General features: G+C 46.9%; 1 protein-coding gene across 1 annotated transcript; it reads left to right on the forward strand.

The window, feature by feature from the left end:
• Positions 1-277: 277 nt before the first annotated feature.
• On the forward strand, positions 278-13,955 carry LOC120031815 (inter-alpha-trypsin inhibitor heavy chain H5-like). The gene is made up of 15 exons (XM_038977636.1): positions 278-325; positions 669-832; positions 1,446-1,556; positions 2,416-3,105; positions 3,471-3,708; positions 4,784-4,810; positions 5,340-5,504; positions 5,908-6,024; positions 7,371-7,542; positions 7,840-8,152; positions 9,118-9,800; positions 9,951-10,004; positions 12,226-12,342; positions 12,458-12,835; positions 12,985-13,955. Exons 1-15 carry the CDS (start codon positions 278-280, stop codon positions 13,263-13,265), a joined length of 3,558 nt encoding a protein of 1,185 aa, XP_038833564.1. The 3' UTR covers positions 13,266-13,955.
• The last annotated feature ends 571 nt before the right edge of the window (positions 13,956-14,526 follow it).

Consider the following 14,526-nt stretch of genomic DNA (forward strand, 5'->3'; position numbering starts at 1 on the left):
TCTATTTTGTTTCCCATTTCAGTCTCCCCGTAGAGTGCCTCGCCAGGTGAAATCCATGCGTACTAAGGTAAAGATTACAAAGTTGAATGTCTTGACATTTCTGCCCGTATGCATCATTTGCGCTCTTGTGTGTCATTATGTGTGTAGCCTAGGCTACTGTAGACTAAATATCATCCACATTAATTCTCAAAGAGATCAGCTAGTTGCATACTGTTGTTCATTGATAACAATTGAAGAATATGTCACAAAAAGTATTTCGTGTAAGCAGAGTAGAGGGATGGGTAGTTCAGCACTGCAGTTTGTCATCCTCGAAAACTCTCCTTGGGTGTGATACGCAGAGACATGCCAAGCGCACCGGGCTGTACTGCAGATACGTGGAAATCGCTGGACATCCTATCCAGAAATACAATCCAAAATATTAAAGATATCCCGCCAACGTGGTGATAAGGAGTTTGGAACGATATACCACTGGAAATTAACGGAATAGAACAGTGGCCACAGCGCGCAGCATGTGTGTGCGTGAACGCAGTGCTGTGCTGTCCCATCGACGAGACATGAAAAACATCCATCACTGACAGATTTAAATTAACCAAATGTATTACAAACCAATCACACCTAAGGTATAAGCATTAAACATGAACCTAACATGTTGATGTCCAACCGTGTAGGAGACCAAACCGCATATCCAGGAGCTGTCGGTGAAGACCACCATTATCTCCCGATACGCCTTCACGGCGGTGTCGTGCACCATGCTCAACCGGCACTCCGCCGCCGCCGAGGGCGTCTTCCAGTTCCTGATTCCCAAGAACGCCTATGTCTCGAACTTTACCATGTAAGCGCCAAAACGCAACAGATGCGTAATTGCGCATTGGTATTTTTATTGTAGCCTAGATAGATGCTTAATAGATCATGTCATTCTGAGTCTAATGTGGTTCAGACTGTGTACACTGGTTGGAAGTTAACTACAATGGATCTTTTCCCTCTCAATTTATTTAAGATTTCTCATTTATTTTCTCACTTTATTGTTGTGTGATTGCTGCTCCTCTTTGCCATATTCTCCCTCTTCCCATGGCATGCCATTGTGGCCAGTCAATCATTGTATGGGTTTATGAGGGCTCTGTTACTATGGGAGAGGTTAGTGTGGGGCCTGTGGCTGTTCAATGGTGCAGAGGTAATTTACTGTGTTGTGGTCACAAGCCTTCATTCATCTACATTTACTGGATTGTTCACTGGACCATGAGAGACATAGTCCAGAAGCCTCGGAAGAAGCCTGTGAAATGCTTGCCTGTTTACTTTTATGTATCACAGTAATATAGGCCCAACACAATGAAATGAGGGTTTCCCCAATGATTCTTGGACGGAGTTTTGCACTGTAAGGTTTACTTACTAGGGTGATCCTTATCATCATCTCCACTCTTAACCCCTGACCTCTACCCTGAACACAGGATCATTGGGGGGCGTGTCTACCCCAGTGAGATCAGGCCCAAGGAGAAGAAGGTCAAACAGGGGAAGGGGGGTGAGGCCAAACCCAAAAACAAGGAGAAAGGTGAACAGAGGTAAAGTGTGTGTGCTTGTGTGTGTGAGTGTGTTCTTGTGTGTGTGTGTGGCCAGTCACCAGTGTCTAACCTTGTCTGCCAGTACAACCTCTAGAGTCCTCTAGAGTCACTAGATACTGCCAGTAGAAACAGGTTCATATCCCATATAAAAGCCTATTTTAAAGACGCACTACGGCTATTTTTGAACTTTTCATGTTGAAATACAAAAATCCACATATAAATACAGTAATCTACACACACTTATGGTAAAAAATAGTTTTTTTTTTGTCACAAGTGAAAACTATATGGAGTAAGGCCATTCAATGAGTTGATCTGATGATGCCCTCTGTTGTCTTTGGCCTCCACCTTGTTTTTGGGAACAATAGAGGAGCAATGGAGAACCAAAGAGGAAAGGCTTCTGTGCCTTTTGTTAAGTAAATCAGGTGTTAAACAAGGTGAAAAGGAGACTGGAGTGCGACTTCAAACACCAGCCTGACCACAGAACATTGGTTTCTGACCTGCCTGGAGTTGAGCAGCAGGGCTGGATCATAGCTCCAGAGACTGGAAATGAAGAACTATTGTCACATAAATCTGTGACCAATCTCTGACAGGAAGAAATTACATCATGCTTCTACTTGCCAGTCCATAAAATGACACTTTTAAAATGAAATCAGATTTACATAGAGGGTATTACATTTTCACAGAGAGGGGAGAGAAGGAGAGTGATAGAAAGCATAAAGGAGAATGGGAGGGAGAAAATAAAGAAGGAGAGAGAGATATAGATAGATAGAGGAATGGAAATGTTTATTGGTTAGTCCAGTGCTGAGTTCAGTGCTGAGTCCAGTGCTGAGTCCTGTGCTAAGTCTCGTGTTGAGTCCAGTGTTGAGTCCCGTACTGAGTCTCGTGTTGAGTCCAGTGTTGAGTCCCGTGCTGAGTCTCGTGCTGAGTCCAGTGCTGAGCCCCGTGCTGAGTCCAGTGCTGAGTCACGTGCTGAGTCCCGTGTTGAGTCCAGTGCTGAGTCCCGTGCTGAGTCCCGTGCTGAGTCCCGTGTTGAGTCCAGTGCTGAGTCCCATGCTGAGTCCCGTGCTGAGTCCCGTGCTGAGTCTCGTGCTGAGTCCCGTGCTGAGTCCCGTGCTGAGTCCCGTGCTGAGTCCAGTGCTGAGTCCCGTGCTGAGTCCCGTGCTGAGTCCCGTGCTGAGCCCAGTGCTGAGTCCAGTGCTGAGTCCCGTGCTGAGTCCCGTGTTGAGTCCAGTGCTGAGTCCAGTGCTGAGTCCCGTGCTGAGTCCCGTGTTGAGTCCCGTGTTGAGTCCCGTGCTGAGTCCCGTGCTGAGTCCCGTGCTGAGTCCCGTGCTGAGTCCCGTGCTGAGTCCCGTGTTGAGTCCCGTGCTGAGTCCAGTGCTGAGCCCAGTGCTGAGTCCCGTGCTGAGTCCCGTGCTGAGTCCCGTGCTGAGTCTCGTGCTGAGTCCCGTGTTGAGTCCCGTGCTGAGTCCAGTGCTGAGTCCCGTGCTGAGTCCAGTGCTGAGTCCCGTGCTGAGTCCAGTGCTGAGTCCCATGAGGAGAGCTCCTGTCAGTCACTGCCCTTCCACACTGATGATGTCACTACTTGGAATGACTCATTCCCTACTCCTCCTCTTTCCCCAACTATTTCTCTCCCTTTTTCTTTCCTCTATATTCTTCTTATTTTCTTCCTCCATTCCTCCTCCTCTCTCTCCTTCGCTCTTCTCCTCTCCTCCACCTCTCTCTCCTTCTCCCCTCTCTCCACCTCTCTCTCCTTCTCCCCTCTCCTCATCTCTCTCTCCTTCTCCCCTCTCTCCTCCTCTCTCTCCTTCTCCCCTCTCTCCTCCTCTCTCTCCTTCTCCCCTCTCTCCTCCTCCTCTCTCTCCTTCTCCCCTCTCTCTCTCCTTCTCCCCTCTCTCCTCCTCTCTTCTCCTTCAGTAGCGAACCAGAGGTGGAGGTGTTCAGGATGGGGGCCAGTATCCCAGGTCGTAACCGGGCCATGTTTATGCTGACCTATGAGGAGCTGCTCCAGCGGAGGCTGGGGAGGTATGAGCATGTTACCAGCCTGAGACCCCTGCAGCTGGTCAGCCGTCTCAGTGTGGACGTCACCATTGTGGATCACTCCACCATCACCCACCTGGAGGTGCTGCCACTGCGCAACGGCAAGAGCAACACGGCAGTAGCCAGTGGTGCCAATGCAGCGAAGACACCTGGTACAGTTTGAGTGTGGGATGTGTTGAGTCTGTGCTTTGTCCATACAAGGTGTGTAATATACAGTGCATTCGGAAAGTATTCAGAACCCTTTATTTTTTCCACATTTTGTTACGTTACAGCTTTATTCTAAAATGTATTAAATACTTATTTTTCCTCCTCAATCTACACACAATACCCCATAATGACAAAGTGAAAACAGTTTTTTTTTTAAATTACAAATACCTTATTTACATATGTATTCAGACCGTTTGCTATGAAGCTGAGCTCAGGTACATCCTGTTTCCATTGATCATCCTTGAGATGTTTCTACAATTTGATTGGAGTCCACATGTGGTGAATTCCATTGATTGGACATGATTTGGAAAGGCACACACCTGTCTATATAAGGTCCCACAGTTGACAGTGCATGTCAGAGCAAAAACCAAGAGGAGCTCAGGAGTTCCTCTGTGGAGATGGGAGAATCTTCCAGAAGGACAACCATCTCTGCAGCACGACAGAAGCCACTCCTCAGTAAAAGGCACATAACATCCCGCTTGGACTTTGCCAAAAGACACCTAAAGGACTCTCAGACCATGAGAAAATAGATAATTCTGGTTTGATGAATCCAAGATTGAACTCTTTGGCCTGAAAGCAAAGCGTCACGTCTGGAGGAAACCTGGCACCATCCCTAAAGTGAAGCATGGTGGTGGAGGCATCATGCTGTGAAATGTTTTTCAGAGGCAGGGATTGGGAGACTAGTCAGGATCGAGGGAAGATGAATGGCGCAAAGTACAGAGAGATTCTTGATGAAAACCTGCTCTAGAGTGCTGAGGACCTCAGACTGGGGCAAATGTTCACCTTCCAACAGGAATATGACCCTAAGCACACAGCCAAGATAAAGCAGGAGTGGCTTTGGGACATGTCTCTGAATGTCCTTGAGTGGCCCAGCCAGAGCCCGGACTTGAACCCGATCAAACATCTCTGGAGAGACCTGAAAATAGCTGTGCAGCGACGCTCCCCATCCAACCTGACAGAGCTTGAGAGGATCTGCAGAGAAGAATGGGAGAAACTCCCTAAATACAGGTGTGCCAAGCTTGTAACGTCATACCCAAGAAGACTCAAGACTACAATTGCTGCCAAAGGTGCTTCAACAAAGTACTGAGTAAAGGGTCTGAATACTAATGTAAATGTGATAATTCAGCTTTTTATTTTTTAGAACTTTACAAACATCTCTAAAAAAACAGTTTTTGCTTTGTCATTATGGGGTATTGTGTGTAGATTGATGAGGGAAAAAACTATTTAATAAATGTTAGAATAAGGCTGTAATGTAACAAAATGTGGAAAAAGTCAAGGGGTCTGAATACTTTCCGAATGCACTGTATCTAACATTAGAAATAGTTCTGCAGCGATATTGGCACCTCTGAAAATGCTTGGCCAATGCTCAAATTTTCAGATTCCAACAGATTCCAATCTATTTAACCTTCCTATGGGCAATGTTGAGCATCTCTAGTTCAGCACACCCTTCCCCCCACACACACACATGTGCACACACACACACACACACTTCCCAGCTTTTTCTCACACACACTTTATGTTTCCCTACCACCAGCCAAGCCTGCTCTTCCCGTTTCCACGGTGATCAAACAAAATAAGACGTTCTGTAGGATCACCTTCAGCCCCAACATCGTTCAGCAGGCTAAGATCACCACCAGCGGCATGCTGGGAGAGTTTGTGGTGCACTATGACGTGGAGAGAGAGCTGGGGATAGGAGACATACAGGTCAGATTTCACACACCAAAAACACACACACACACCCAACGCTCCCGCGATTAGTATAAATGTGTCATGCCGTGACCAGGCCTGTCCAGACATGGTAGATATGAACATGTTAAACTATGTATCTCCGCTTCACAGTGTGCATGAAAACTGCATGCATTAATCAAGGATCAAACAGGACAAATGCACATCTCTCTCATTCTCACGCACACTCTCACACATCCTGGTCCCATAGCCTTCATCCACCGTCAACACATTCATTTCCCAGCACCATATCCACCCCCTCCCGGGTCACTCTACAACCACACCGTCAGTCCAGCAGCCCTGTGGACACTGTGTTGATGGGCTCGGTTTTACTGCTCATGGCTACTGAGAACTGTCTAACTTTTCTCTGGTTCTCTCTCAGGTTCTGAACGGCCATTTTGTGCACTACTTCGCCCCAAAGGATCTGCCGGTGGTGCCCAAGAACGTGGTGTTCGTGATCGACACCAGCGCCTCTATGCTGGGGACCAAGATCAGACAGGTAACCGGTTACGGTCAAACCCTTCTCATCACACCAGTGTCCAATGCTTAGATAGGGTCAAGACATCTTGTTCTCTCGTTCTCCTTTTGCTGTTGTTAAACATTGTTTCCTTCTGAATACAATGATGAAAAATATATACTGTATAGCTTATGGGGAATCTGTGAGTTTGAATAAATTACAGGTGGAGTCAACTTTAGTTTTACTTTAGTCCTTCACATTTCTGTGATCAAGCTGTTAAGATCCTGAGAGATCCTGAGTTAGTGAAGCAGCGGATGATGAATACGACCCCCAGTCCGCCCCCTCTCCGGTCTCTGGCGCAATACTCCCACACTAGTCTGGTAATATCAAAATCAGATCCTTCCTTCTGGGAGATTGCGTTATAATCCCTCTGGTATCATCTGATACTTCATCTGAGCAGCTGCTCCACTGCAGATCCAGAAACCCAAAGACTTAGAGTGGCAAAAACAGAAAAGAGAAACTGATTGATGCATACTCTGAAATGCTGGAAACATGCTCAAAGTTCACTATTGTAGTCGTATTGAATTGAATGCTATGGAGGAGAGATGTCATTGTCTCTGGCGCAATGTAAACACTCCAGATGGCAGCATCATCACCCCTTGATCCCTCCCCTGTTCCCATCCACCCCCAGTGGACCACTCTGTAGTGAACAAGTGGGCTTTGATCTCTCCCTAAAATAGAGCACTCAGTCTGTCTATGGCTCTGACCCTTGCCCCCTACAGTCTATAGGCATCTGGTAACCCCTCTAACTCTATCATACCCACTCGACTCCAGATTTCATATTCACTATTCATTTAGGAGGCTTTTCGTTCTGTGCAACTTCTAAACCCCAGTACAGTCGAGAAACAAGCTGTAGCATGGATACGGTAAATAGCTGTGGTGTGTGTGTTTACGTGCATTTGTGTGTTTGAGGGGGTGAGAGAAACAGAGTTTCTGGACCAAGGAAATGGAATCTTACAGCTGTTCCAAAGGGCTGGGTCTTTGAGTGGCAGCGTCAGGTTAAGTCCAACCATTACAGAGTCAGCATGACAACAATACTGCTCCCAAAAACCATGACTAAAACATTACATCTTGGTGATTACCACAGTATTGGTGCTAACAGAAACCATGACCATGGGTGTTATTATAGCCTTTTGTGTGACAAGGTGTCTCTTCCCGTTGGGGCAAAGTTTTCCAGGCCTGTTTGGTTCGCTCGTCTGAACACAACTGAATAGAATGATTTTGCACGAAGGCAAAGGTATTACAATGATAGCATTTGATTTATTGATGAAAGCAAAACAAAAATGCTCTCTCTCTGTCTCTCGCCCCTCTCCCTCCCTCTCTCTCAGACTAAGGATGCCCTGTTCACTATCCTGAGGGACCTGCGTCCAGGTGACCAGTTTAACTTTGTCAGCTTCTCCAACCGTATCAAGGTGTGGCAGCCCAACCGCCTGGTCCCCGTCACGCCTCTCAACATCCGAGACGCCAAGAAGTTCATCTACATGCTCCAACCCACTGGAGGTGAGAGAGATAGAGACACAGCAGTGCATTCTGGGATAGAGGAAGATGAGTTATTTCACTGATAGGCCTAATCAGAATAATTTAGGGGTGCTTATATTTGTCCTGTTACACACTTCTACAAGGGTGTAATGGAAATGTGTTTCTTCGGTTTCCAACTCCCCCTGTGACAGCCCTAGGGAGTGGGGTCACGGTCAGGGTCACCATTAAATGCCTTGCTCAAAGGCATAGTTACATATATATCTGTTACTAATCACTATTTCCCAAGATCAATCTCACTCTCCATCCCTCCTCTACCAGGCACCGACATCAACGGTGGCATACAGACGGGCTCCTCATTGCTAAGTGGCTACCTGAACGCCGATCCGGACGCCAACCACAACAGTGTGTCTCTCATCATCTTCCTGACAGACGGGCGGCCCACGGTGGGTGAGCTGCAGTCTCCCAGCATCCTCAGCAACGCACGGACGGCGGTAAAGGAGCAGTTCTGCGTGTTCACCATCGGGATGGGGAACGATGTGGACTACAGGCTTCTGGAACGCATGGCCCTGGAAAACTGTGGGATGATGAGGAGGATACATGAGGATTCAGACGCCAGCACCATGCTCAAAGGGTGTGTGTGTGTGTGTGTGTGTGTGTGTGTGTGTGTGTGTGTGTGTGTGTGTGTGTGTGTGTGTGTGTGTGTGTGTGTGTGTGTGTGTGTGTGTGTGTGTGTGTGTGAGAGAAGTGTTCAGTAGACAGCTAGTACAGAGAAGAAGGCAGAAGTGGTTAGAATTGATTCATTATAATCCATTATATTCAAATGGTATAGAGAAGGTCAGGGGGTGAGATAAAGGAATAGGAATGAGTGAAAGAATAACTAATGATACACATACTGAGAAAAGGCTCTTCAGAGTCTTGAACTGCAATCTTTCAAACCAAACCAAACACACACACATTGGGTGACAGTCTTACCGGCCCCTTTTCTGAAGTGTTTGTTTAGGAGTGAGGGGAGGAATGTGTGTGACTGTGTGTTGTGAAAGGGCCGTCTGGGTATGTCTGAGGGGTTAATTGATAGCGTCCTGAGATAATAACAGAGGAGAGACCTAGTGGAGTCAGCACACAGTTAAAGAGGTGAGGAGGTTTACTGTGCTACGGTTCAAGGCCTGGCTGGAAAACCAACACATTACAAACACACACAGGTTGTGTCCAAAATGGCACCCCATTCCCTAATCCCTACATAGTGCACTCCGTTTGACCAGGAACCACAGGGTGACATTTGGGACGAAGGCATACTCTCCTTAATACATCACCGTCCCTAACCGAATCTCTGGGGGGGTGAGTGTGTGTACACAGTCACACAGACACTTGAGGCCCCGAGAGCATATCAGAGAGTAGTACACACAATGTCTTGATTCTTGTGTCCATGATACAGTGAAGTAGCTGAGGTATAGAACTCTACTGGGCGCTAGATTCTCAACATGTTATAACATGGTAACACATATTATAACATTGGATGTTACTTCTATTCCCTCTTTCACTCTTCCATATCTCTCTCTCTCTCCCTCCATGTCCCTCCCTCCCTCTCTCTTCCTCTAGGTTTTATGATGAGATAGGCACTCCACTGCTCTCTGATATCAGGGTGAATTACACAGAGGACTCGGTCCAGTACGTCACCCAGCACCTCTTCACCAACTATTTCAACGGCTCAGAGATTGTAATCGCCGGCAAATTGACCAATCAAAGTGCAGACTCCCTGCACGTCCAGGTCACCGCCAGCAACAGCGACAAGAGCATCGTCCTGGAGACAGACTTGGCGTTACGGCAAAGGGAGGTGGAGACGGAGAGGCACGTGAAGGAGGCGGCGGCCGGGGTGGGGTCAGGAGTCACAGGGGCGGGCACGACAGGGTCAGTGGCGGATGATTTCGTGGAGCGCGTATGGGGTTTCCTGAGTGTGAAGGAGGGGCTGAGGTCCAGGCTGACGAGCCAGACCAGCAGGGAGAGAGAGGGACATACCCAGCAGGCAACTGACCTCTCCCTGACCTATCACTTCCTCACGCCCCTCACCTCCCTGGTGGTGGAAAAACCTCAGGTGCTGGCCGACGGAACCATGGCCGAGGACACACCCACCCCCACCCCTGTAACCACAGAGACAAATAAGAAGGCTGCTTCAGCCAATGAGCTGTCGGATGAGACGGAAGGGGAGGAAGACACGGCCCAGAGCCTGCACTTGAAGAAAGACCAGCCGGGCGGACAGAGTTCCAGAATTACCAAGACAACGGGTTAGCAGGCTTGATTGAGGCTTTTGTTTCTGACTTAATCCGTTTGATCAAATGCTTCCTGTTATCGATGCCAACGCCAACAAATAGAAAATGAGAGGAAGTATTGGACTACTGAAAACCTGTAAAAATCTAAGTCTGTTTTGTCTGTAGGTAAAGTTGTGAAGATGCCAGTCCAAAAATCTATAACCATCTCCAAAACATCAGGTTAGTGGTTCTGAGGCTCTGTTAGAGGGAGGGGGACTGGAGAAAGGTACTGTAGACAAACACACATACACACACACACACACACACACACACACACACACACACACACACACACACACACACACACACACACACACACACACACACACACACACACACACACACACACACACACACACACTGAGACAGAGAGAGAGGTCAGTAGACTAAAGAAGACACGTGAGATGACATCAATGACCCTGTCATTTCTGCTGCTTTCTCATCTCCTGAATCTTTACTTAGCTCAGCTCTCACAGGCCCACTCAAAGCGGGAAACAACTAACTGCCGATAACTAACTCAAATCAAATCAAATTTTATTGGTCACATACACATGGTTAGCAGATGTTAATGTGAGTGTAGTGAAATGCTTGTGCTTCTAGTGCCGACCGTGCAGTAATATCTAACAAGTAATCTAACAATTTCACAACAACTACCTTATACACACAAGTGTAAAGGAATGAATAAGAATATGTACATATAAATATATGGATGAGCGATGGCCGAACGGCATAGGAAAGATGCAGTAGATGGTATAGTGTACAGTATATACATATGAGATGAATAATGTAGGGTACGTAAACATTATATAAAGTGGCATTGTTTAAACTGACTAGTGATACATTTATTACATCCAATTTTTAATTATTAAAGTGGCTAGAGATTTGAGTCAGTATGTTGGCAGCAGCCACTCAATTTTAGTGATGGCTGTTTAACAGTCTGATGGCCTTGAGATAGAAGCTGTTTTTTAATCTCTCTGTCCCAGCTTTGATGCACTTGTACTGACCTCGCCTTCTGGATGATAGCGGGGTGAACAGGCAGTGGCTCGGGTGGTTGTTGTCCTTGATTATCTTTATGGCCTTCCTGTGACATCGGGTGGTGTAGGTGTCCTGGCGGGCAGGTAGTTTGCCCCCGGTGATCCGTTGTGCAGACCTCACTACCCTCTGGAGAGCCTTACGGTTGTGGGCGGAGCAGTTGCCGTACGAGACGGTGATACAGCCCGACAGGATGCTCTTGATTGTGCATCTGTAAAAGTTTAAGTGTTTTTGGTGACAAGCCAAATTTCTTCAGCCTCCTGAGGCTGAAGGAACTTAACTTTCCACCTTCTCCACTACTGTCCCATCGATGTGGATAGGGGGGTGCTCCCTCTGCTGTTTCCTGAAGTCCACGATCATCTCCTTTGTTTTGTTGACGTTGAGTGTGACGTTATTTTCCTGACACCACACTCCGAGGGCCCTCACCTCCTCCCTGTAGGTCGTCTCATCGTTGTTGGTTAACAAGCCTACCACTGTTGTGTCGTCTACAAACTTGATGATTGAGTTGGAGGCGTGCATGGCCACGCAGTTATGGGTGAACAGGGAGTACAGGAGAGGGCTGAGAAAGCACCCTTGTGGGGCCCCAGTGTTGAGGATCAGTGGGGTGGAGATGTTGTTTCCTATCCTCACCACCTGGGGACGGCCCGTCAGAAAGTCCAGGACTCAGTTGCACTGGGCGCGATCGAGACCCAGGGTCTCGAGCTTAATGAGGGTACTATGGTATTAAACGCTGAGCTGTAATCGATGAACTGCATTCTTACATAGGTATTCCTCTTGTCCAGACTGCCGACAGCTAACTGCCGACAGCTAACTGCCGACAACTAACTGCCTACAACAACAAACTGCCGACAGCTAACTGCCGATAACTAACTGCTTACAACTAACTGCCTACACTGGTATCTGGTGATATCTGATTATACATAGTGTAGTCGTTTGTGCTTCACACCCACAGAAATATACAGACACTTGTATTTAACAGACCTGGGTTCAAATACTATTTCATGTATTTCATCTACTTTTCAATACATCTCCACACAAGTATTCAGATACTGAAATACACTGGCTCAAACATATTCCCATGCATTTAACCCAGGTATTTGAAAATAGCATTTAAATAAGTATTTCAAAATACTTTCAAATACAATTTGGTCGACTATTTGGTTTTAATAGCCATTCAGATACTCAAATAAAAGTACTTGTTATGGCTGTGTATTTGAAAATACTCAAATACACAGAAAAAAGTATTTAAATAACAAACACTTCAATACACATGTATTTGAATCCAGGTATGCATAGATGCACTATTTCCTCATACTCAATACAAGTGTCTCTCTAACCCGTCTCTCTCACACCAACCCCCTTGACACAGCGGACGGCGATCCCCACTTTGTGGTGGAGTTCCCCCTCAGTAAACTGACTGTGTGTTTCAACATCAACGGAGAGCCAGGACACATTCTCAGAATGGTATCTGACCACAAGCACTCTGGTAAGACTGTCCTCTCAAGAGATTCTGACTTTATGTTAGATGTTCGGTTATGTGTTTTCATATGATTCATGTGGTCTATTTGTGTGTGCGATCGTGCGTGTGTATGTGAGTCTAGGTGTGACAGTAAACGGTAAGCTGATAGGTGCCCCGGCGCCAGCGGGCAGCCACAAACAGCAGAGGACATACTTCAGCACTATTACCATCGTGGTGAACCAACCCAAACGTTCCTACATCGAGGTCACCCCCAAGAAGGTCATCCTGGACGGACAGGACCGCCTGGTACTGTCCTGCGACACCACAGTCTCCGTGGAGAGTGGCGGGCTTGCGGTGACGATAGTGGGGAAGTCCAACGTGACCGTAACCATTGGAGGAACCATTAGTTTCGTCATACTGGTGCATCAGTACAAGAACCCTGCTCCCTATCAGAGAAACCACCTGGGATTTTATATCTCCAACAGCAAAGGGCTGTCACATGACTGTCATGGACTACTGGGTAGGTATCAGAAACTACTAGTTGGAGGTAGGATTTGGGGGAAGGGGGCTTGAGCCGAAATGGAATTAGGCCCTAGTGAGGATTACCATTGGTTTGCCTATAGCTCTGTGGTTCTGTTCTATTCTGACCCTCTGTGATTCTACTTCCAGGTCAGTTCCTGTATGAGGAAGTGGGACTCGCAGAGCTTTCTGGCAATGCTACAGCAACAGGAGACCACAGCACGTCTTCACCGTCACCCATCCTGAAGGTCAAAGGGCGTTCAGTGCCGGTGGTCCAGAAGACCCGGCGTATCTACAGCGGACGTCAGAGCGTGGACTGCTGGTTCGCCAGGAACAACGCAGCCAAGCTGATCGACGGACACTATGAGGACTATGTGGTGTCACACCTGTTCGACACGGGCGATTGGCCCCACTTAAGTAACGGAGCCTGAGACAGGAGCCAATAAGGAGCCAGCAATGTACATGTCCCGCCCACACTGGAACAATAACCCAGGTACAGCTATAGTAGCCAACAGGCTCTTTTCATACCCTCTGACACTAAACTTCTAAATCAGCTTTCTTTTTGCCCCACATACTCACACTCCAAACACTACTCTACTACCCATAGAGTTAGATAGAGGACTCATCTTTGTAACTGTGCCATATAGCGTCTGTGACATCATGGGCAGTGTCATTGAGGTTATCTCCATTTTAAAGTAGTCAATTTTCTTCTTCACAATTGGCTGATCCCTCCTGCTGACCTAGTAAGACATGACTCCAACTGGGTCACCAGGAGAGATCAGCCAATAAAGTTGGAAGTCCCACCCAGTTGACTACATTAAAATGGTTGAAGCCCTCAATAGCACAGCCCATGCTAATACGGCCTTTTGGCCACTAGAGGCCTCTATCATTCTCTATGCTACTACCCCAGCCACCCATCCCCCTCCAACCATGTCTTTCAACCCACTTCGTGTTGCCTACTTCCTGTTCTTCTTCAGTTTTTTCCTCAGGTGCACCTGCTCTGAATAACCAACCATCAATATTCTTCAATATATTTTTTTACTATTTTTAATATAAATGTAATAAGGACATTGCTTGACTTGCATCATTTTATACTGATATTTTGTACTTGTAAATATAACCTTTATTGAACCGGATGAACTTTTTGTGTGTAAAGGAAGTAAAACATAAAAACAAGATTCATTGGTAAAGATCAACTTTTTTCTGAACAGCTCTAGATTGTGAGAACACTTGAAACATAATAATAACAAAGTAAACAGCTCTATGAAAGTAACTAACAGTTAACACAAACATTTAGTATAAAGTATGTGCTATATGTGGCCGAAGCAGGAATCACACCCAAAACTAGTACTGTGCTCCATCCTACTGAGTCAATCCCATCAAGGGCTTTAAAGACAATGTCCTCATGTTCACAGGGCTCACATTCACAGTAAACGCTGCTCAATCGGAAATTGCGTTTAACGGCCGCATTGTCTACAACTCGTATTAGGACTGAATCCAGGCCTTAGTCATTGCAGGAAGGCAGGCTCTTTACATGCTAGGTTTAGGTGCTAACTGGGAAAGCAAACAGGTGAACCCGGTCAAGCTCATGTGGTGACACTGCTTAGGATCACACCTGGTCACACCAGACACACCCCTAACTAACCCTCTCCTCTACCTGTCCCAATGACTAGCTCCCTCTCTAACCACCCC

Source organism: Salvelinus namaycush, chromosome 38, assembly GCF_016432855.1.
Source record: "Salvelinus namaycush isolate Seneca chromosome 38, SaNama_1.0, whole genome shotgun sequence".
NCBI classification, from domain to species: Eukaryota; Metazoa; Chordata; class Actinopteri; order Salmoniformes; family Salmonidae; genus Salvelinus; species Salvelinus namaycush.

Excerpts from the sequence above, each read along its gene's own strand:
- LOC120031815 (XM_038977636.1), top strand. The coding sequence starts at position 278 with ATGGGTAGTTCAGCACTGCAGTTTGTCATCCTCGAAAACTCTCCTTGG. Across the intron at positions 833-1,445 it reads TATGTCTCGAACTTTACCAT|GATCATTGGGGGGCGTGTCT; the intron begins GTAAGCGCCAAA and ends CCCTGAACACAG. Across the intron at positions 12,343-12,457 it reads ATCTGACCACAAGCACTCTG|GTGTGACAGTAAACGGTAAG; the intron begins GTAAGACTGTCC and ends ATGTGAGTCTAG.